This window comes from Capsicum annuum, chromosome 10 (genome assembly GCF_002878395.1).
Source record: "Capsicum annuum cultivar UCD-10X-F1 chromosome 10, UCD10Xv1.1, whole genome shotgun sequence".
NCBI lineage: Eukaryota > Viridiplantae > Streptophyta > Magnoliopsida > Solanales > Solanaceae > Capsicum > Capsicum annuum.
In genome coordinates, this window is record NC_061120.1 from 85,426,895 (window position 1) to 85,453,222 (window position 26,328).

The 26,328-nt window shown below is 26.5% G+C and overlaps 1 protein-coding gene across 2 annotated transcripts; it reads left to right on the plus strand.

Moving 5' to 3' along the window:
- Positions 1–1,034: 1,034 nt before the first annotated feature.
- LOC107844895 (elicitor-responsive protein 3-like) lies at positions 1,035–26,328 on the plus strand. 2 transcript variants are annotated; one of them, XM_047398048.1, is made up of 5 exons: positions 1,035–1,213; positions 2,528–2,593; positions 24,405–24,531; positions 24,634–24,748; positions 25,933–26,328. In XM_047398048.1, the coding sequence occupies exons 1-5, from the start codon at positions 1,147–1,149 to the stop codon at positions 26,200–26,202; spliced, it is 645 nt and encodes a 214-aa protein (XP_047254004.1). In that variant the 5' UTR covers positions 1,035–1,146; the 3' UTR covers positions 26,203–26,328. The 2 variants fall into 2 exon arrangements, with proteins under 2 accessions (XP_047254004.1, XP_016544710.1); XM_016689224.2 differs by having other exon boundaries at positions 1,041–1,213; positions 25,929–26,328.

Sequence of the window (26,328 nt, forward strand, 5' to 3'; positions counted from 1 at the left end):
ACTAACCATGAAATAACACACCTTAATGATGAAATAGATGCAGCAAAAACTCACATCCATTATGTGCCTTTAAAGGCCATAAACTCATTTAAAGTAATGAGCATAAATGAGCTAGTGGTAAAGTAACTAACTATGCATAGTGATGTCACAAAACGGGTGAATTAAAGTATAGAAATAGGCCAAGAGTTGCATGTTGCCATAATTTCAAAGCATTTAAATATAATAAATTAATATTAAAATGCTAAAACATCATCACAAGTGCACCAAAAAAACTGTCTCACTCTTCATTCAATTTACTAGCTCTAGTTAAACATCCTTAGGCAACTCTACCTAAGAAAGACAAATGAAAACAAAGGAAAAGTTTACTTACAAGCACCGGAGTAAATTCGTTTCAGACCAAGACTCAAGATAGTGCAAATTAAAGAACAATAGAATTTCTTGATCTAGAGCAAGAGTGTTTTTGCTTTCTTTTCAAGAAAATGAGATTGCAAAAACTAAAACTCAAGGTTGCTCTCCTTTGCTTATATAGACGTGTGAGAATCTTGGTTGGAATTCAATTGGGCCAAGTGTCCCATATTGTACAATGTGCACCTGCACAATAATTATGCTACAAGATAAAATCGTGCAGAGTGCGACAACGTACAACTGTCGTTCAGTAAGTGCATATAACGGTCCTAATTCCTGAGCATGTTACTTAGTCATCATCAAAACATAGAACATTTAAAATTATTTATATTATTACAATTACAATTGTTGTGTTGTGACTAAACGGAGATCGAGGCATCACTATATTATAAAGCTTCTGTAAAACTTATTAGTGAGCAAGAGATGAGAAAATATCATGAATTTTTTTTTTTTTACTGATATTATTGTATAATATTCTTGAATAGAAATTTTGATCTAACTACAAAATGAAATGGTGATAATATTCTACATCCATTTTTATAATATTTTTTTTAAGTTATATTGCTTTCGAAGAACTATTCAGCACGTGGATTGTAGCGATTAGGATAGTTAGTTATAAAATGAGCATTGAACAGGTCTAGTGGCCATCATTCTAAACAGAAAACTGGTCCGAATCGAAGCTTTTGTACATCTTACAACCATCTTGTTGTGTTTCTGTCAAAGTAATTCGATCCAAAAAAGATGTCAAGTGGGACGCTTGAAGTTTTTCTTGAAAATGCCAAAGGCCTTGAAGAACAAAACTGGCTCAGTATGATCTTCACAAACTCCACTTTCTGATTCTATTTGTCGTAATTTCTAAAGGGGAGGAGAATAGTTTGAGCATTTAAAATCCTAATGATTTAATGCTGATATGTTCACATTATCAAAAATTTCAAAAAGAAAACGATCACTTGTTCTCCTCTACCTTTGGCAACCTAAATGATATCAGATCTTGCGTTTTGTATCAAAAGGCTTAATTTTGGTTTAGAGCTTAATTTTATGCATGCAAATAAAATACATACAAAAAGATACATATACTTTGCTAGAAATATATTATCTCAAAAAGAATAAGAAATTATCTTTTAGAAATTTCTCTAAATAAATTTGGTCAAAAAAATTTATCACATATTAATTAGCCTAAAAAGGCAATAATTTTTTAGTCAAACGTAATTGATTCCAAACCTACTTAAATGTCATTATTACTACTCTTCTTATTTTTTATATGAGTACTTTTTTCTTCTCTCGATATACATAATGTTTTTTCCTAAAGCACTAATGACGGAGATAGAGTGGAAAACAGAGAGACAACATTCTTCATTTTTCTCATTTCTCTTTGGTGGGTTTTTATCTATCTAAATTCTTTGTTAGATTCTGACTCCTAGTTTTATATTAAAAATGTATGTTGAATCCTAAAGAGATACATTTACACCAGTTAAAATATCATTAAGGACAATGACATAACCACACCTCAACTCTACGAGAATTTCTGTGATCTCTGGACTTATTCAACATATATAGGAGTATTTATGTATGTATCTATATGTATGCATATATGTATACATATGTATATGTATGTATGTATACATACATACATATACATATATATTTTTATATGTATGTATATATATATGTATATGTATATATATATATATATATATGCATATGTGTGTATGTATATATATAGAGAGAGAAAGATATATGCATGTGTGCACGCGTACGTCAAATGTATATACTCTGTTTGTATGATTCCACTCATTTCCCAACAAGCACACAAATGTGTATTTTTCTAGTTAAAAATTTATATATTTTATGAGCAGTTTTAAATAATTGCAAAATCTTCCAATAGTTCTTAAACTTCTCAATATTTCACATAAATTGCAACTGGGAGAGTAATAAATTTCACCAAATAATGTAGACTAGCAACTTCAGCTATACTTTATTTATCATGTCTTACTTTTTTTTTTCCCTTTAATTATGCAATACTAGTCATTAGGCATGGCCGCTCGTTCTTTATTTTTAAGTTTACTAATCATTCATCTCTTAGTTTATTGGATTTGATTAATTGGCTCTCGAATTTCAACAGCTAGTATGAATCCTTATGTTGTCATCACCTGTCGGACTCAAGAGAAGGAAAGTGGTGTTGCATCAGGTATTTGTAATTACATCAACTAAACCTTTTATTCTGGTAGTTTGCATATATATATATATATATATATATATATATATATATATATTATTACTATTATGTATAAGAGACAATCCAAGGACTTTGGTAATCCTCACAAAAGTTTCCAACTTCATTTTAATCTTTTCAATTAATTACTTTTATGTAATAATTTTATATTTTATAGTAGTTTGATTAATTTCTCAACCCTATAATATTGTGACATTTGGTTGATATAGATGAAGTTACTTTGTCTTCTTTCTTACTATGTGGACCTTTGCACTTGGTGCACGTGTCATACTATAGTATGAGAAGCTATTATTAAAGCTTCTTCTGGTAATTTCAATAATTTAATTAACTATTTAAAAAAAAAAACAATTAAGAATAGGGCAAGGAGAATTATGAAGGAGATTACAAAGCAAAGAATCAAATATTTCATCAACAAAGTGGAGTTTAGGTAGTTAATCAATTGAACCATTCAAATTCCCATATTGTTTACCTAATCGATAAATCATTTTTAGAATCTTTCATTATAATGTTTTGTTTCTCATACTTATATATTATTTAATCAAGTCAATTGAAAAATATAAATATCAAATATCATTTAATTATTTTATTTATTAAATTACTTGAACTTCATGCTTTATGAAGTACAAGACCAAAAAGCTTTAATTTTTTCCTTTGCTACTCACAAGACTAAAAAGCTTTAATTTGACTATCTTTTGTTAATTTTTTTAATCAAAATTAGTCATTTAGTTAATTTTTGTAAATGAAAATAGCCTTAACAAATTTAATATTTTATATGAACTTTTATTTAAAGTAGTTTAAGAAAAAAAATATTTTGACCATGGAGAATTTTTTCTGTTGCATGAATAATTCGTTACTTTTTTCTTCTTTCTTAGTATTAATCTTTAATAATTTATTTTCCATAAGAAAGAGTTTTGTGCAAATACCGTGGGATGAAGAAAAGGGGAAAAAAAGAGGGGTTAAAATTAGTTATTGTATGAGGTTATATTTTATTTTTATCGAATTGCGAGTATGATTCTGATGTATTTCTTAATTATCTTTTATAAATTGAATAATTTTTTTTGTGGGTAATTTTATCAATTGCTTTTGAAAATATCAAACATATTTCATAAATTGAAAACTAAAATTATTGATAAATTTAAAAATTAAGGTAATGATATGAATTAAGATCAAATTATTTTAAAAATCTCTTTTCTGCTCAATTGAGAATCAATATTTTTAAGCATCAACTATAGAGAGAGAATTAATTGATTCTAAATGTTCGTTTTAGTGAGTCTAATTTATTTTTTAATTTAGTATAAAATTATGCTTAAAGCACCAAATTTAACTAGCTTGAATTCTTGTCACGTGAAATTATAAATAAAATTATATATTTTTCATCACACACAAGAAGACTTGAGTAAAATAACTGACCCACTTGATGACTTTTGTCTTCATCTTCCTATTTAAAAAGATGAACTTGAATTGAGAAATTAGAAAAGAAATTAATTATATACTCATAAAGTTGACTAATATTTTCCAATTTTTATGATTTTTGTAAATTATATATATATATATATATATATATATATATATATTCTAAAGGCAGAATACATATACAGGCCCTTCAACTATTCGACTTTTTTCATATAGGCACCTCAATTATATATATATATATATTCTAAAGGCAGAATACATATACAGGCCCCTCAACTATTTGACTTTTTTCGTATAGGCACCTCAATTAGGCCATGTACCTATCGAACCCTTTACTCATTCACAAAATGTTTCAATTGAGCACAATTGCTGATGTGGTGCTGACGTGGCATGGCATGTGTAATACACTCTCCATTAGGAGAGTGAGAGACCATAATTAATCAAAAAAAATTAAACATAAAAAACCCAACCAATAAAAAAAATATATTAAAGAAATAGAAAGGAAAAAAATAGTTATCTTCTTCTTCTCCATAAGTCACCATTTTCCATTTTTTTTACATACAAAAAATACATACACAGGCAATTACACATACTCCCCCAATTTTCATAGATTGACAGTGAAGGATATCATACACACAAATTGGAAGAAACCAGCGTGAATAGTAAAAAAGGAGTGAACATTGACGGCTGAAAAATCGTTGAATTGGTGAAGAATGAATTTGAAAAAAAGCATTTAACATCGATTGAATTTCAACCTTCTTGACCTGTTTCTTCTTCTTCGTCTTCTCCTTATCCTTGTCACCCGCACCACAATCCAATTCAATCTTACCCGGGTCATCACCCAATTCATTAGCAAACAATTTTGCCCATTTAGGTGAATTAGAAGGTAAGATCTCAAGAAGAACATAATGGGTTAACTGGGTCAAATGAGTTAAACGGGTCGGGTTAGATTTATGCTCCAATTGCTACTTATCCTCATTAACTTTAATTAACTATTGATGGGTGTTTTTGTGATTAATTTTTTTGTTCTTAGTGAGATTAGAGTAAAGGAATAAAATGAGAATGATGAGAGAACAAAAAGAGAAAGTGAAGAAGAAAAGTAAGAAAGGAGATTACAGTGATTGTTGTTGTTGTTATTGATGATGATGATGAATGTGACAGTAAGGTAGACAAAAAGGGGAGAAAAAGAAGAGAAAACTAGGAGTAGCCACCATGGGAATGCTTCATTTACAGAAGAAAAAGAAATGTTTGGAAGGGAAGAGGATGGTGGGTGATATTAATGATTTTTTTTAAAAGAAGTTAGATTTAATTATATTATAAAATTATTTTAATGATTATTTTAAGTTAAAATGTCACGTGTCGATATTTAATTTGTCACTGTATCACATCATTAGCGCGTGTATTACACGTATTTTATAATTTTTGCCACATCAGTAGATTGTACTTAATTGAAACGTTTTGTGAAGGAGTAAAGGGTTCAATAGGTACATGGCCTAATTGAGGTGCCTATACAGAAAAAGTTGAATAGTTGAGGGGCCTGTATATGTATTAAGTTTATTCTAAATCATGTTATTCATAAAATATCAAATTACTTGAGTTTAGATCCCGGCTTAGCACGGACCTTATAAAACTAGACTATATATAAGGGAGAACATCTCATTTTGATAGTCCTCACATGATTGTATTTTATTTATTTTATCCTTAATTAAATTTTAATGACCTTTCAAGATCTCATCCATTTTAGTAAATTTGAACAATTAATGAGCATTTAAAATGCTATAAAAAATGATGAGTCATAAAGATATGATAGTGACACTATAAAATATCTATTTATCCAACTAAATTTAAAATTAATTTAAATTTTTACTATTGTCTTTTATGTGGGATAATCGTAATTTAATAAAAAAAAAACAATCCTCACAAGAAATTTGTGAAGCATTAATAAACTTGTAAGGACTCATTGAAGAAACATCTACAAAAAGTATTTTATTGAGTCTGACTTTTCATAATTTAATTTATCATAAATCATACAATAGTTTGTAGCATCAAATATTTTTATATTAATCAAATATTGTTTATATTTTTTAAAAATGATTAGCCAATGTAAAGTTTAATTCAAAAAAAATAATGAAATTAATTATACATAAGGAAAAAATTAATTTTGATCGTTAAAGGCTTTCATTCAAAAGCTTTCAGTGAAATAAAAAGGAGAAAAATTTTCGTGTGTGCATTTGTTTGAAAAAAATAAAGACTAAAATATACCATAAGAAAAATTATTAATTTTAACTTATAAGATTTTTTACTCCCTCCATTTTTATTTATTTGTTTGGTCTTGACTTAACACAAAGTTAAAGAAAAGTAACGAGTATTTTTAAATTTTATGGCCTTAAACTAAAAATATGTAGAAAGGACCAAATATTGGTTGATCTTATTGTCTAAAACCTGCCACATGGAAAGTTGAAATTAACCCAAGAAAGAAAAGACATATTGTTTCTAAAACAAATTAAAAAAATAGGACAAAAATTGAAACAGATATATAATTTAACATTTTAAAAATATCAAAAAATAATCAAACTAGACCGTTAACTAATATAATGGTACAAAACAAACAAAAAGAAAAAAGAGCAAGCTGAAAAAATTACAAATATAAATATTAATGTAGTTTGGGCCCGAACTTATCACAAGTTAAACGACACTAGTTACTACTATATATAGGAGACAAGTCAAGGACTTTGGTAGTCCTCACATAAGTTTTCAACTTAATTTTAATCTTTTCAATTATTTACTTTTATGTCATGATTTTATCTTTTATAGTAATTTAATTAATTTCTTAATCCTATAATATTGTGACATTTGATTGATATAGATAAAGTGACTTTGTGTTTTTTTTTTGTTATTTGGACCTTTGCACTTGGTGCATATGTCATAGTATGAGAAGCTATTATTAATTTTTTTTATATTTTTAATTATTTAATTAAATATTTAAAAATAATAATTGGGAGTAGGGCAAGGAGAATTAGGGAGGAGATTACTAAGCAATAAATCAAATATTTACCAATAAAGTGGAATTTAGGTAGTTAATCAATTGAAACATTCAAATTCTCATATTGTTTAACTAATCGATAAATCATTTTTAGAATCTTCCATTATAATGTTTTATTTGTCATACTTATTATCAAGTCTATTGCAAAATATAAATGTCAAATATCGTTTAATTATTTTATTTGTTAGATTATTTGTACTTCATGATTTATGAAGTATAAGAGCAAAAATTTTTAATTTTTCCTTTGCTACTCACAAGACCCAAAAGTTTTAATTTGACTATCGTTTGTTAATTTCTTTAATTAAAATTATTTATTTAATTAATTTTTGTAAATGAAAATAGCCTTAACAAAATTAATATTTTATATGAACTTTATTTAAAACAGTTTAAGAAAAAAATATATTTTGACCGTGGAGAATTTTTTTTCTGTTGCATAAATAATTCATCATTTTTTTTATTTCTTAGTATTAATCTTTAATAATTTATTTTCCATAAGAAAGAGTTTTATACAAATACCGTTGGGATGAAGAAGAGGGAAAATAAGAGGGGTTAAAATTAATTATTGTATGAGGTTATAATTTTATTTCTATCGAATTGAATATGGTTCGGATGCATTTCTTAATTATCTTTTTGAATTGAATATTTTTTTGTGGACAATTTTATTCACTACTTTTGAAAATATCAAACATATTTCATGTACTGAAAATTAAAATAATTGATAAAGTTAAAAATTAAGGTAATGATATGAATTAAGATCAAATTATTTTTAAAATCTCCTTTTTAGTCAATTGAGAATCAATATTTTTAAGCATCAACTATAGAGAGAGAATCAATTGATCTCGATATTAATTTTAGCGAGTCTAATTTATTTTCTTAATCTAGTATAAAATTATGCTTAAATCACCACATTTAACTAGCATAAATTCTTGTCATGTGAAATTATAAATAATATCATACATTTTTCATCACACACAAGAAGACTTGAGTAAATAATTTACCCACTTCGTCACTTTCTTCTTCATCTTCCTGATTGCAAAGATAAACTTGAATTAAGAAATTACAAAAGAAATTAATTACATGCTCATAAATTAGTTTACTAATATTTTTAAATTTGTATGATCTTTGCAAGTTATTATTATTTTATATATATATTTTAAATCATATTATTCATAAAATATTAAATTATTTGAGTTTGGGCCCGTGCTTAGCACGAGCCTTATAAAACTAGACTATATATAAGGGAGAACATCTTATTTTGGTTGTCCTCACATGACTGTATTGTGTCTATTTTATCCTTAATTAGTTTTAATAACCTTTTAAGATCGCATCCATTTTAATAAATTTGAACAATTACATGGGCATTTAAAATGCTATACAAAAATAATGAATCATAAAGAAGTGATAGTGACACTATAAAATATCTATTTATCTAACTAAATTTAAAATTAATTCAAAATTTTACTGTCGTCTTTTATGTGGGATACTAGTAATTTAATTTTAAAAAAATTCCTTTTTTAATACTCACAAGAAATTTGTGAAGATTTAATAAACTTGTAAGGACTCATTGAAGAAACATCTACAAAAAGTATTTTATTGAGTCTGACTTTTAATTATTTAATTTATCATAAACCATACAATAGTTTGTAGCATCAAATATTTTTATATTAATCAAATATAGTAATATTTTTAAAAAAATATGAAGTAGCAATGTAAAGTTTAATTGAGAAAAAATAATGAAATTAATTATACATAAAGCAAAAATCAATTTAGATCACTAAAGGCTTTCATTCAAAAACTTTCAGTAAAATAAAAAGGAGAAAATTTTTCGTGTGTGCATTTGTTTGAAAATTAAAAGAAAGACTAAAATATACCATAAGAAAAATTGTTATTTTTAACTTATAAAAGTTTTTACTCCCTCCGTTTTAATTTATTTGTTTGGTTTTGACTTAACACAAAGTTAAAGAAAAAGTAACGAATGTTTTTGAATTTTATGGTCTTAAACTAAAAATATGTAGAAAGGACCAAAATATTTTTTGATATTGTTGTCTTAAATATGCCACGTGAAAAGTTGAAATTAACCCAAGAAAGAAAAGAGACATTTTTTTAAAACGAACTAAAAGAAAATGGATAAAAATTGAAACAGATATATAATTTTAACATTTTAAAAAGATTGAAAAATAATCAAACTAGACCGTTAACTAATATAATGGTACAAAAAGCAAAAATAGCAAGTTAAAAATTACAAATATAAATGTTAATGTAGTTTGGATTCGGGCTTAGCACAGGCTAAATGACTCTAGTTATTATATATTTTCTACTACATAGAAGAGTGAGTTAGAGGACGACCAAGGATAAAATTGTCATTTCATAAATAATCTTGAATATTTGATTCTATTATATAGTCTTGAAAGTTGTTCATAAATTTCCAAATTACAACATAGCCAAATATCTTTCTCAAAATGACAAGTATGCCCTAATGTGTGCAATTTATGGTGGATCCCATATTTTTTCAAGCATAATTTTTGAAAAAAATATGTTTTGTATATTAATGATTAATCTATTTATTGAGATATTATCTAAATTTCGATTCTTTTTTTAGAATGTAAAATTTTCACTTTTATTTTATTAGAATAGGAATATCTAAAATAAAAAAAGCAACTATGTTATCGTATACTTATAAAACTTCCATAAAAGAATATGAAATTTAATTCTAAACAAAAACGTAAAAAATATTCGTATGATTTGAGATCAAGTTTGTGCACAAATTATATCAACTTGATTTTTTGAACCGATTCGGATCAATTTAGATGATTAAAATTCAATTTGATTCACAAATTCAATTCTAGAATATTCCCGTACATCTATTTGAATACACTTGAATGTGTTTACAATCCGAACAAACTTGAAAAAGTGAAATATATATTACGTGGCGATAATAATTTTTTCGGTATCAATTACATATCCTATGTCTCAATTCAAATAATATTTTTTTCTTTTTAATCAGTTCTAAAAAAGAATTGATATTTTTTATTTGGTTAGTATTTTATAACATTATTAATATTTTAGTCATACTGAATTTCATTTATTTGTCAAAAAGTCCTTAAAGGTATACTCTTCTATTTAAGATTTATTATTTTAAAGATAATTTGAAACATTGCGAAGTTTTGCCATATATCTAAAATTCGATATCTAATCAAAATGTTATACATTGAAATAAAGGGAGACATAGTATATAGGAGGACGTGCAAATACTCACACATGTTTCATAAAAAATAAAAATCTAAAATTAATTATAGCCACACATTTAATTGCATAAAGTAACTATTACTCTATTATTGTAAGATAATAAAAAAATACTCATAAATATTGAATAAGTATTTGTCTATCAAACACAATAGTGATTCCTCCATAATTTCAATACTTCACATGATAGATATCATTACAAATATTTGCACTACATATGATTTATGAAAACATAATTATTTACTCAATACCTATTTAAAATTATTTTAAAAAACTTATTTAAAATATTATATTAATTATCTCATTTTAAATTACTACAATATGTATCATGTTAAATTTTGTTAATTCTTTTGATTCTCTTTATTTGAGGTGGTAAATTTCCTCATCAGGTAGACAAATCACTTAAAAGGAATTTTCTTACTTACTATATTAAATTGGTCTCCAATAATTTTTAACGTATATAAGACATGACATAAAGACAATCCTTTAATATTACGATTCATTAAAATGTTCATGCAGTAGGTCCTTATTTTCATTTGTTAAATACCCATAAAATGAATCTATATGTATTTAGAATCAATTTATGTATGGATTAGTATCCTTTATTACTTCGTATGATTCTCTATAAAATAAAATTTTAATAAATAGATATTTATAATTTTAATCTATTCTTTTGTATAATTTTTAAATAAAGTAAAAAAATATTACAATTAGTTGTTTAATCGAAGAAAATTTGTTTGACCTGATGTTAAAATAAGTGTTAGAGTATATGATATTTTAATATTAATTATGAAACCTTAAATAAATTATAAGATATTATTTAATTTTGTAAAAATAAGAAGCTATGTTTTATTATATAGTGTGATTTCTACTTACATTTTCTATTGTGTTTTATTCAAAAATATTAGTGAACATTTTTTTTTGAAAAACTAATTAAATAACTATAAATATAATTAAAATTGTAATATTGGGCACGTAAACAGGCCCTTCCTTACTTAGTAAGAGAGGATACCAATTTTTGGTAATTCTCACAAGGCTATTATAGTAACTTTAATTAATTTCTAATTCTCTAAAATTGTGACACATTGGATGATAAAGATGAAGTAATTTTATCTTCTTTCTTGCCATATGGGCATTTGCACTTGGCGCATATGTCATGAAATGAGAGACTATTATTTAGTTTTTTCTAGTAATTTCTATTGTTTAATTATATATATATATTTTTTTTTTTGCAAAAAATAATTAGGAGTAGAGGAAGGAGAATTAAGGAGGGGATTACAAAGTAGAAAATTAAAATATTTGCCAATAAAGTATAAATTCAAATTTTCAATCAAGTGAAATTATTCAAATTCCCCCGTTGTTTAACTAATCAGTAAATCACTCTTAGAGTTTTCGTTATAATATTTTGTTTCTCATAGCTACATATTAGTCCTCACAAGGCTATTATAGTAACTTTAGTTTATTTCTAATCCTCTAAAATTGTGACACATTGGATGATAAAGAAGAAGTAATTTTATCTTCTTTCTTGCCATATGGACATTTGCACTTGGTGCATATGTCATGAAATGAGAAACTATTATTTAGATTTTTCTTGAAATTTCTATTGTTTAGATATATATTTTTTTTTTGCAAAAAAATAATTAGGAGCAGAGGAAGGAGAATTAAGGAGGGGATTACAAAGTAGAAAATTAAAATATTTACCAATAAAGTGAAAATTCAAATTCTCAATCAAGTGAATTATTGAAATTCCCCTGTTGTTTAACTAATCAGTAAATCAATCTTAGAGATTTCGTTATAATGTTTTGTTTCTCATATTTACATATTATTTAATCATGTCAATTACAAAATATAAACGTCAAATATGTAATAATTAATTTTTTACTTTTACTTCATGCTTTATGAATAGTCTTTCAATGATATTATTTATACAAGATTTTGATAATAGTTATCCGACAACAAGACCCAAAAGTTTTAATTTTGACTAATTTTTGTTATTTTTTAATCAAAATTTACTATGTAATTACTTTAAAAATATTAAAATAGTCTTAACAAAATTAATATTTTATATGAGCTTTTATTTAATGTGATTTAAAACTCAAAAATATATTATGTTTGTGGAGAACTTTCTTCTATTGCACGAACAATCGATCACCTTTTTTCTTCTTTCTTAGAATTTATATTTGCTAATTTTATTTTTCTATGAAATAAGTTTGTACAAATACCTTGAACATGAAGAAGAGGTAAAAGAGGGGGGATTATATGGGTTTATATTTTATTTTATCGAATTAAGTATGATTTTCATGTATTTTATAATTATATTTTATGATATGAATAGAATTTTTGTGTGGACAATTTCATTCATTGCTATTGAAAATATCAGACACATTTAATGAACTATTAAAATTATTGATAATGTTAAAAATTTAGCAGTGATATGAATAAAAATCAAACTATTTTTAAAATCTCTTTTTTGGCTAATTGAGACATAATATTGTTTAGTACAAATTGTATATAAAAAAATTAATTGATTCTCGATGTTCATTTTGATGAGTTTATTTTTTTTAATAATTTAATATAAAATTAAACTTAAAGAACAACAATTAACTAGCATAAATTCTTGCCTCATGAAATTATAAATAAAATTATGTATTTTCCACCATTGACAAGAAGACTTGAGAAAAATAATTGACCCTTTTGATGATTTTCCCCTTTATCTTCTTGGTTGTATAGAAGAACTCAGACTGAGAATATTAGAGAAGAAAGAAAAAAGGTATCAAAATTCCTAAATAAATATATTTCTAGCTATAACCAAAGAAATTATATGCTCATAAATTCATAAAAATACTAATATTTTTTAATTTTTATGATCTCTGCAAATTATATTTATTTTATATAATTTTAGATTCTATCACTACATAAAATATCAATTGACTTGAGCTTGGGCCTGGGCTTAGCATGGGCATTATAAAACTAGTGTGTGTATATATATATATATATACACATACTAATTTAGTGTACGTGTTTTACACGTGTATTTTATGTTAATTAATAAAATTAATACACAAGAGCAACATCACTAAATAGTAGCAATTGACATTAAAATAAATATTATATCTTTTTAAATAATATGAATAAATATTGTGTTTCAAATATGTTAGTGTTTCTTGTCTCGCCCGTTCTTTTTCTACAAATAATTTGTTGATTCATGTTTTTCTTCCATAACTGAATAATTTTAAGTTCATAATTTTTGTATGTATGTCTCTCCTCAGACTCTTTGCACATAAAAGCTATAAATACTTATATGGAGATTAATAATAAGACTCATTGACAATGTCGTAATCACTAAGCTTTAAAAGAATGAGAAAATAACTTTAAATTACTTTCATTTAAATCAATAACAAAGTCCTATATAAAACTTTTTACTACATAAATATGTTCTTATTGATTATATAAAAAATTCAACCGTTTAAAGATGAAATTACAAAGTCATATTTAAGAATACTCACGGCACTTTTATCTTCGCTCAATATTGATATAAATTTCCACATATAAAAAAAAAAAGATAGAACAATAAAGAAGTTACAAAGACGTACTATTAAATTGAAACTTTGCTAAGTAAAGTAAAAATAAAACAAATCAATACAAAGTTTTCGTATATTTTTACCTTATTTTAGGAATCCACTTTTCACACAAAATAAAAATTATCAATATTAATTCTCCCTATATTATTTTTTGAGAAACACTACTAGAAAACTGCTTATTACCTCGGGATTTTCATAGGGATAATGTGGTAAAATCTCCAGATAATTTGATTATCTGTGGATTTTCTTACCAATTAGAATCCAAAGAAAATACCTTCGTAGGTAATTATTACCTGCGAATTTATAAAATCCCTAGGTAATGTAGCTACTGAAATAAATCTGCAGGTATATTATTTGCGGATTTATCTGCAGATTTTACCTGCGGATTTTACCTGTGAATTTTCACGAAAAAAATCATAAATTATTCCCCACGAATATTTCCAAGTAAATTCCTAGGTAATTTAGCTTCGAAAATAAATTCGTAGGTACGTCATTTGCGGATTTATTTGTGATTAAATATCAAAATTTTGCATGAATTATTTGGTAAAATTTCATAATAAGGATTTTACCTGCGGATTTTCAGGAAAAAATTCCCAAATTATTCCCCACAAAGATTTCCAAGTAAATCCCTAGGTAATTTAGCTGCGAAAATAAATCCGTAGGTACATTATTTGCAAATTTATTTGCAATTAACCATAAAAATTTTGCATGAATTATTTGGCAAAATTTCATGCAGATTATGAAACTATTCCACAAGAAAATTCGTATGAAATACTCCAAATAAATCCGCAAGAACAAATTTTTTCAAAAAAAATTTCATAAATATTTAGCATATACATCCCCATAAAAATTTTCAAATAATAATTCACATGTAAATTACTAAAAATATTTCACAATTAATTAAAAATCTATTCAAAACTTTCAATAATTCTCAAAAACATCATTCAATACAAATCTAATGTAAAACCTCATAGCTAACAAAATATACATAATTCTAAACATCCACATCAATAATGTATGATTCTTAAATGGTCCAAAACAAAATATTTTAAACTTGAATCCTCAATAAAACTACCAACCATCAGGATCAGATCACTTTCATTCACGTTATCAGGATTATCAATTTCATTCACGTCGTCAGAGTCACCATCACTTTCATCCTCATAAGCTTGGTTGTCTTCTTGAGATGGACGTTAATCATTTGCAGATGATTTCTTATATACATGTTTCATCAAGAAGTCTAATTCCTTTCTCATCCTCCTTCCACAATTGATGCACTTTGAGCAACTAATATTTCTTGTTTCTTTCTTTCAAACTCATTCTGCATAAGAATATGTTAATTCAGGTCATAAAAAGTGCTAAAAATACATTATTAGCATAAATTATATGATATTATAGTATCAAATAAAATCATAATAATCAACAAATATAAATATGTATATATTAGCATTTTCAAGTAACTATACTTAACCATTTTCAAGTCACTACTACATATTTCAAGTCAGTACTACACATTTCAAGTCACTACACTTGACCATTTTCAAGTAACTAATTCACATTTCAAGTAACTACACTTAACCATTTTCAAGTAAATATACTTAACCATTTTCAAGTAACTAATTCACATTTCAAATAACTACACTTTAACAATTTTCAAGTCACTAGTACACGTTTCAAGTCAGTATACTTAACCATATTTTCAAGTAACTACCACTACTAGAAAAAACAAGAAACGCGACCACAAAAATCGACCACATGTGGTCGCTTTTCCTGTTTTCACTTCAAGTCGCTAATTCACTTCATAAGTTACCAAACTAAACTAAATTCAAAATAAAAGTTCATATTTCAAATACCTACACTTGAAACATTTTCAAGTCACTATTCACTTCACAAGTTACCAAACTAAAACTAAATTCAAAACAAAATTTCACATTTCAAGTACCTACACTTAAACATTTTCAAGTCACTAATTCACTTCAGAAGTTATCAAACTAAACTAAATTCAAAATAAAAGTTCACATTTCAAGTACCTACACTTAAAACATTTTCAAGTTGCTAATTCACTTCTCAAGTGACCATGTACTTTACTAAATTCAAAACAAAGGATCATATTTCAAGTACCTACACTTAAGCATTTCAAGTAACTAATTCACTTCACAAGTGACCATGTACTTTACTAAATTCAAAACAAAAGTTCACATTTCAAGTACCTACACTTAAACATTTTCAAGTCACTAATTCACTTCTCAAGTGACCACACTTTACTAAATTCAAAACACAAATTCACATTTCAAGTACCTACACTTAAATATTTTCAAGTCATTAATTCACTTCTCAAGTGACTATGTACTTTACTAAATTCAAAACACAAGTTCACATTTCAAGTAACTACACTTATACAAATCGAAGTCACTTTCTCAAGTGACCATGTACCTTACTAAATTCAAAACAAAACTTCACCTATCAAGTACCTACACTTAAAACATTTCAAGTCACTAATTCACTTCACAAGTTGCCAAACTAAACTTAATTCAAAACAAAAGTTCACCTTTCAAGTACCTATACATAAATCCCTGCCCCTGAGCAGTCCCTAATTTTAAACACCCTGTGCTACCTAACAATCCATTCCAAGATTTAGGGAGTACATTCTACTTAGCTGCTTGCTCTCTGTTTCCCCTAAGAATACCCTCTCATAAACATGAAGAGAACCAAGCATCTCTGGAGAATCGATAAGAGTACAATTCAAGATTGGACACAACATGACCAGTGAAAAGTGAAATCAAACCTAATGCAAACAGCATTAACCCACAAACTTTGGTAATAAACTGTGAACTCATCATGTCACAGTGCCAGTTAACACCAATCATGTAATAAACTTATTCAAGTAAATATTTTCAAGTAGAGATCATATTCACAGAATAACAGACCATGAACACGGTATTCGGCCTAATACTACTAGTATCATTACTATGGGTTTAACAAAATTCAATTTAGTAATCACGAAAACAGAAGCTAAATTACCTAATAGTTATGATTAATCACAACTACTTTTACAGTGAGACTAGAATATATTTTATTGCTTGTACATCTCAAGATTGCAAATCTTTCTTCATGGTACATTAGACAAATCCAGATTACAAATCTTTCATAGATAACATTTTTGGAAAATATATACTTTTCCATACAAACTTGACATGATTAAATTAAAAACTAAAATTTTGAATCCAGCACCATATTAGACAATTACGCAAATATAGGTAGCTCAAATCACTATAGGGAATGACGTCTATCTTGGTTTATTTCGAGCTTACTAGCAGATGGACAAGCGATGACCAAAGGTCTGCTTGTAGCTGAGCTGTTTGAATTCATTTTTTCAATCTCTTTCAGCTTCTTCTTCATTTTCAGCAACTCAAATTTCAGCTCCTGATTTTCTCATTTTAGACTAGAGACCTCATCTGAAACAGGGCGGACATCTATGGAGAACTGATGATTCATTTTGGAAGGAACAAGAGCTGGAGATTCAGTTGCTACAAGCTGGCTCCCATCCATGATATCGCGAAGACGTTGCTGCTTGTAGTAAAGTACTTGCACAACTGTGGGCTCGAGCCGGTGGGGATGGCGGTTGGTCGCTGGTCTCCAACGACTTTCGGCATTGGTGGCTTGCCAGTAGAGCAGCGACGGGGAAGGGGAAGAGGCGGCAACTTTGGTGGCCTTGAAACTTTGAGAAAGAGAGAGAGTAGAGAGAAGTTAGAGAGAGAAGAAGGGTTGTGTGCGGCTATTTTCTTTGTAAATGGAGGGGTAGGGTTTCTGTTGGATTAAAAAGAAAGGCAAAGAGAAATGTGATCTCAGCCGTTGGATCAAATTTGATCGACAGATGAGATCTAGTTATTAAGAATATGATCAAAATTGGATGAAAAATTTAAATTGAGTCTAATTAGACACCATTTGGATAGAATTGTAATAAACTGAATAAGATTAGGCTAAAATTGTTATCAATTGACAAAATCAGGCTAAAATTTAAATAAATTAAATTAAGTCAGATTGCTATTTTAATAAATGTTATAAATATTATTATGATAATAATAATAATAATAAAAATAAAAATAATAAAAATGACTAAGAATCAAACAGATTGGGAAATTGAATTGAATTAAGGCTGCTATTTTATTAAATGTACTACTGACATAATAATAAAAATGAGAAAAATAATAAGATGTCGATATCTATATATTTGTAAATTGTGAATGTGCATATTTGTGAAAATAATTTGATAAATATTAACAAAATATTATATTTAAATTACATAAAATATAAAATTGCTTGATAAAAATAAATTGTCTATTTAGAAATCATGACTACTACACGTTGGTATTTATTTGATATCAAAATAATACGTAAAATTAATAATTTTGGTAAAATAGCATCGTAAAAGGAGCATCGATAGGTCAAAATTGGGTGTCAACACTACAACAGTCGGAATATATATTTTCCAGAATTTACGTATGTCACATAGAAAATATTATATAAAAACCGATAATGAATTTGAAATAAATTGAGCATAAATATAATAATAATAACAATAATAATAATAATAATTTAATAATAAATCAATGTGACATCTTTTGATTGTTTTCTCTATGAAATTTCGAGAAAATGAATACAACAACTAACCTGATTTATTCCCATATATTGAGATCTGTCGAGGGTACAATATACGCAGACCGTACCGTTGAGGTAAATAGGTTGTTCTCAGTAAACCCTCGGTTAAAGAAAAATAGTCTGAAGTTGTCCAATTTTAAGAAAAATATTAGTAAAAATTGATTTAATATTGACCGTTGTTCAAATATGATGAACGGTTGCGATTAGAATTGAGGAAATGAGTCAAATTAAGATTAGATATTGGGTTAAAAAATAGAATTGGGAATTTCAATTGAGTCAAATTAAACTCAATTGACACAATTTGAGTATAAATGGCTAGAATTTAAATAAATTAGGAAAATTGAATTGAATTAGGTTGATATTTAACAAATATAATCACTATATAAAATCAATAGTAAAAAAATAACTAAAATTATTATTTTTAATAATTGAGTAGACTACTATTTAATAAATGTAGGAAAGCCGTAACAACCACCACCACCACCACAACAACAACAACAACAATAACAACAACAACAACAACAACAACAACAACAACAACAATAATAATAGATAATTTTTAAATTATGGGCATGTATACTAGCGAAAATAATTTAATAAATATAGTAACTATAAATTAATATAAAAAAAGCGATGGATATTATGACTCGATATAAATGAAATAATAATAAAATAATAATGAGAAAAATAATAAGAACCGATATAAATTTGGTTTAAAATGAACCAAATTGAATTCAAAAATCAATTAAAATTGACATAAATTAGATATAAGGTTGACTAGAATTTAAATAAAATTGAGAAGATAATTGAATCGATTTAGACTGCTATTTCAATACAATAATAGTAATAAATAAATATTGATCAACAGCTGAGATCTAAAGATTAAAAATTTGGTTAAAAAAATTGAATGAAATTTGAAATTGAGTTCAATTGAAAACATTTTGGGCCAGGCTTGTAATAAATTGGATGAAATAGGCTAAAATTGTTATAAATTGACAAAATCAGGATAGAAAATAAATAAATTAGAAAAAATTAAATTGACTAAGGTTGCGGATTAATACAATAATAATAATAGTAAAATAAATAAGATAATTATTTTCAGATTAGACTGCTATTTAAATATAATAATAATAAATAAATATTGGTCAACAACTAAGATATAAAGATTAGGAATTTGGTTAAAAAAATTGAATGAAATTTGAAATTGAGTTCAATTGAACACAATTTGGGCTAGACTTGTAATAAATTGGATAAAATTAGGTTAAATTGTTATAAATTGGCAAAATCAGGCTAGAAAATAAATAGATTAGAAAAAATTAAATTGACTAAGGTTGCGGATTAATACAACAATAATAATAATAGTAAAATAAATAATATAATTATTCTCAGATTAGTTATGAATAAATTTTGTAAATAAAAATATGACACATAATATATTACTTTAAAATCAACAATAACAATAATTCAAAATAAACACCTATAAATTATGCATATAAAATTTAAAATTGCTGATAATACATGTGTGATACCTTCTATGTCAATAAACTAATGTTAATTTCTTGAGCATCTTTTGCTTGATAATACGTATCCACCGATTTAATGTCTAATTTCTTTTTATTTTATGTGTTTTATTCTTCAAATCTATCTTTTTCCTATTTAAAATTTTCAAGTCACAAAATTCCTACATAAATTCCCAAGAAATAATTTCAGCTAAATTTGTAGCAACACAATCTCCCGATATATTTCCACCAAAATATCTCTAAGTAAATTCGTAGGATAAATTATCTGGAGATTTTTATATGGATTTTAAAAAATATATATTTTTTCATATTCTTGCAGATTTACCTAGAGATAAAATATCCGCCGATATATTTTCTCAGGTAATGTCGCAAGTAATAATTTCGCAGGTAAATCCCCAAGAATAAATCCCCAACAAAAATTTGCAGCACAAAATCTCCAAATAATTTTTCAGGTAATAAAATTAATTACATAAATTTCCACCAAAATATCTCCAAGTACATCCGTAGGATAAATTACCTGGAGATTTTTCTATGGATTTAAAAAATATATATATTTTTTCATATACCTGCGGATTTACCTAGAGATAAAATACCCGCCGATATATTTCCCCAGGTAATGTCACAATAATTTCACAGGTAAATTCCCAAGAATAAATCCCCAGCAAAATTCGCAGCACAAAATCCCCAAATAATTTCCCAGGTAATAAAATTCATTACATAAATTTCCACCAAAATATCTCTCAGTAAATTCGTAGGATAAATTACCTGAGAATTTTTCTATGGATTTAAAATATATATATATATTTGTTTATATACCTGCATATTTACCTAGAGATAAAATATCCGCCGATATATTTCCCCAGGTAATGTCACAAGTAATAATTTCATTGGTAAATCCCCAAGAATAAACTTCCAGCAAAATTCACAGCACAAAATCCCCAAATAATTTCTCAGGTAACAAAATTCATTACATAAATTTCCACCAAAATATCTCTAGGTAAATCCATAGGATAAATTACCTGGAGATTTTTCTACGGATTTAAAAAAAATATATATTTATTTATATACCCTCGGATTTACCTAGAGATAAAATATCTGCTGATATATTTCCCCAGTTAATGTCGCAAGTAATAATTTCGCTGGTAAATTTCTAAGAATAAATTGCCAGCAAAATTCACAGCACAAAATCCCCAAATAATTTTCCAGGTAACAAAATTATTACATAAATTTCCACCAAAATATCTCTAGGTAATCCGTAGGATAAATTACCTGGGGATTTTTCTACGGATTTAAAAAATATATATATTCGTCCATATACCTGCGGATTTACCTAGAGATAAAATATCCGTCGATATATTTCCCCAAGTAATGTCGCAAGTAAAAAATTTGCTCAATATGGTGCCAAATTTACCTGCGGAATTTGTTGCACATATATAGTTCGCAGGTAATATATTTTAATATTGACGAATTTAATAATTTCGTTGGTAAATCCGCATGTATTTCCTGCGATGTTATTTCCAAGGTAAAATTCCTAGGTAATAAGCAGTTTTCTAGTAGTAAAAAGGGTCGAATTTACCCCACTATTTTAAAAAATTTGCTAAATATATCCTTCGTCATATTTTAAAGTCAAATTTACCATCTTGTCATACTTTGGGTAAAATTTATCCCTCTACATTGAAAACTTGGCTAAATATATCGTTCGCCATACTTTGGAGTCAAATTTGCATTTGATGTCATATTTTGGAGTTAAATTTACCCTCGTTGTTAAAAAACTTTTCATATGTATCCTTTCTTAATAGAAAAACTCAAATCAACGTTAAATGTCCCATTTCTTAAAAATAAAATACACCTTAATCTAATTCTTCCGATCCAAATCGAGCCACAAAAAAGATACAAATAAATATACCCCCTTCAATTCTTTTGGTCAAAATTTTTCAATGAGATTAAACCATTGAATATTTATCAGTGCATAGCTCATGAAAAATTGATATGCATCAGTGCAAACACAAAGAAATGTATTTCTCTCTTAGTTCATGGATCTGCATCAGTGCAGGGCTCACGAAAAATGATACTTGACAGTCAAATGCAATAGATTAAACCCATTGGATATTTTTCTAGATGATTGAGTTAAGAGGTCTCCCTATGTGCTAATCGTGACATCTCTTCATTCATATATCTTATATGCAATTTAGATCTATAAAAATCTTTTATCATGTCATTTGCTTAAAAAATTTATTCACTGTATCTAGAATTTAGATGTGCATAGAATTACATATCAAATTTTGAAATTTGAACATAATCAAACAAGAACAAAGTTTGTAATAGACATTTTCTCAAGTTTCATGCTTCTCCATTATCCCATTTCGATTTACGTTTTATTCATTTGTAAACAACCTACGAGCGTTGCACGTTAAAAGAGACGTACTTTTGTTCATTGATAAAATTCGACCAACTGAATTGAGGGAGGAATATATTTTGTTGCATATTTTTTGTTGGTCAGATCGGGCGAATTAGATTAGTGTGTGATTTTATTTTAAAAAATTAGGCAATTTAATATTGATTTGAGCTTTTCTGTTAAAAGAAGGATACAAGTGAAAAGTTTCTTTAACAATGAGGGTAAATATGACCCAAAGTATAAAATCGAAGGTAAATTTGGCCCCAAAGTATGACGAAGGATATATTTAGTCAATTTTTTAAAGTAGAGGGACAAATTTGACCTTTTTTCCCTTATTCTTTTATCATACATTTTTGAACTCCAAAACTTTTCGGGATTTAAAGTCTTGAGTCACTATAAGAGTCAATATTATGAAACAAAGTATTAAAGAAAATTTATCTCTTTAATCACATATGCTATCAAATGTCAATATTCTGAAAGAAAGTATTAAAGAAAATTTATCTCTTTAGTCACATATGCTATCAAGATTGTAACATAAGGACCATATTAAAACTTTATAATTTTTTTTACCTCAAATCACAATAAAATTTGTCTCTTCAATCATAACATATATCAAGATTTCACCAAAAAAAAAAAAGTTTCTCAATTAACAATAGTTAATCAAGAAAACATGATAATTTATTTATCATAAACTTTAAAAACATACTACAATTTTAAAAATTTATCTCAAATCACAAGAAAATTTATCTCTTTAATCTCAGATACATTAGTGAGAAAATACGTCTCCAACTAAATGTGAATCTGGTGTTTTCTTTAATAAGCAAGATATATAAAAAATAAAAGCATTTAACGAATACTATGACTGAATTGAAATAATTGAATTCACCTTAGAATTTGTAAGAAAATAAAAGAATGTAAGAATTTTCAATAAAAATTATTATTATTATGAATCTTAATTTTTTTGCATAAGCAAATTAATGACTTTGACAATGATTGTAATTTTTTTTTTTAGAAGAATTATATAGTAGTTGGCTTCCTTTGGATCTTGCACAGAGTGCTATACTTCTTCATGAGACGAACACATAATATTACAACAACAACAATAGCTAGCTGTGACTTAAATAACCTATTTAACATTAGAACTTTATTATGAAACAAACCTTATCGTACAAAATACCAAATATGGTACTTTCAAAATTTTATTAGATTTAGGTCTCTTTTTTTCATTTTTCTAGAATATGAATTGTTTGCTTTTTTTTTTTTACACGTTTATGCTTTCCTTCTCTTAAATAAAAACTTAAACCAAAAATTAATATAAATAAAATAATTCTAAAATAATTGAAAAAATAGTAAAAGACGAGTTAGTCTATTGCGAAGTCTTTTAATGAAGGGCAAAAAGTTCAATACACTTTTCTAACGATATATATATATGTATGTATGTATATATATATATATGTATGTATATATATATGTATGTATGTATGTATGTATGTATGTATGTACGTGTTACTTGTAACCTCTTGATATATTCCAATTCTCTAGTAATACTTTCTTCCTTACAAATAATATTTTATTTAAAATTATGCAATTATGTAATTAACAACTTTAATAATTATGAAAACTTATCAACACGACTTGTTTAACATATCATTAGATTATACCGATTATAAAGTAAACAAATATATATAATACAAATTATAGTTTTAAATTTAAATTATTATTTTTTATACTTTGAATTTAGGTCTGGGCTTAGCATGGGCCTTGTATGTATGTACGTACGTACGTATGTATGTATGTATGGATGGATAGCTGGTAATCTCATTTTTATGATTATGACATTAAAGAAAAGAAATATACACAATATGAAAGTTTTATCCGAGTAAATATCTCAATATTAAGTTGCTTGCTACAGGTGAAGGATCTGCCCCTGAGTGGAATGAGACCTTTGTTTTCACCATCAGTGGTGATGTTGAAGAGATCACCCTCAAGATTATGGACAAAAATACTTTCAGTTCTGATGATTTTGTTGGAGAAGCAACGTTAATAATATGTTTCTTGCTCATTCGTTTCCCTAACGGTCTATTAATATTTTTTTTCCATTAATGTTGATGGTAATTTTTATGTGTTTATAAACGAAACAGAATTTCCTTACATGAAGTATTGCGCGAAGGAGAGGTATCGGCACGATCTTACAATGTTGTCAAGGATGAAGAATACTGTGGAGAGATAAAACTTGGCCTCACCTTCACATCTGGGGTGAGATTATTACTTCATCTTTTTAATTTGTCTATTTTACTTTAACTAGACACAAATTTTAAGAAAGAAATAATTTTTTTTGAATTTTTTCGTCTTAAATTAAGAAATATTTAATATATGAAACTCTTTTAATTTTATGATTTTAAATACGTAATTTGAGATGTTGAAACTAAATTGTTGTCAAATTAAAAAAAAAAATTCAAAAAAAAAAAATTGAATTAAAAAAAGTTGAAACTTACAAATTATAACCGATGGAGTATATGTCAAACTCAAAAGTAATCTAAGATCTATACAAGGAGTTTGGACGAAAAAAAATTACTCCCTCTGTAGCAACTTATGTGACATGTTCACATTTAGGGATTCCAAATTTTAAATTTTTTTATGTATATTTGTAAATAGAAAAATTTCTTAAAATAAAACTTACATATTTGAAAACTACATATACTATAAGTTACAATAATTAATAATTTAAAATATTTAAATAACATAATTGTAGTCTAATAATTTTTTAAATTTTCAAAATTTAAACACCAGCACATAAATTGGAATAGAATACTTTAGTGAGCCACCTAAAGACAACCATATAAAATTGTGTTTAATTGCTGAGATTTGTTGTCTACAAAATAAAATTTGTAATACATTCTAATAGTTTTTTTTTTCCGGTTAAACAGTCAATTGACCTAAATTTATTAATAATCGAACTAACACATTATGATAGGCTAAAATACAGTTATAGTGCATAGTTAATTCACACTATCAATACACACTAGGAGTTTAATTTTTTCACATGGTCATTCAACTAAATCTAAGACTCAAAAGTAACTTTTGTAGGAAAAAGTTGGAATGAGGAACAATAATGAGTTTATGAGCTAATAACTTCTTCTTCCGTTTAAAAAAAAGAATGACTTTTTTCTTTTTTTTGTAATACTTTTAATTCAACTTTCCACATAGCATGTTTAAAACTACAAGATTAAAGAACATTTTGATACATTTAACATAACTTTAATTTAGGATCATAAGATTCAAAATTCTTTTTTATTTACTTAAACTCCGTGTCAAGTCAAACTAGATCATTCTTTTTGAAACGGAGGGAATACTAGTTGAGCGACAATTTGGAAAATCAACTTTGCATATAAGTTAAAACCAAAATTAACTAAAAATGACTTTTTCTCACTTGCAGTCAGGTTCTCATAGAGGAAGTCGTGACGAAGAATATGGTGGACGTAGAAAATCACGTCATGACTTCGGAGGATCTGATGAAGAAGACTATGGTGGATGTAGAAAATCACGTCATGACTCTGGAGGATCTGAAGAAGAAGAAAAATATGGCGGACGTAGAAAATCACGCCATGACTCCGGAGGATCTGAAGAAAAAGAATATGGTGGACGTAGAAAATCACATCATCACTAGGGCGGATCTGATGAAGACTACTAATTCCAGGAGTTTCAATTAATTTAGGGGGTCGTTTGCTTATCCCCCATAGCTGGAAATAATCCTCAAATAAATTACGCACTAATTTTCCATTGTTTGATTGTTGTTCTATGTTTGTATTGTATAATATATACACTCTGTAGCTGCA

Bases quoted from the DNA above. Each gene is read 5' to 3' on its own strand.
- LOC107844895 (XM_047398048.1), top strand. From the start codon at position 1,147: ATGTCAAGTGGGACGCTTGAAGTTTTTCTTGAAAATGCCAAAGGCCTT. The intron at 2,594-24,404 runs GTATTTGTAATT...TGCTTGCTACAG, and splicing joins GGAAAGTGGTGTTGCATCAG to GTGAAGGATCTGCCCCTGAG. The intron at 24,532-24,633 runs GTTAATAATATG...TAAACGAAACAG, and splicing joins GATTTTGTTGGAGAAGCAAC to AATTTCCTTACATGAAGTAT.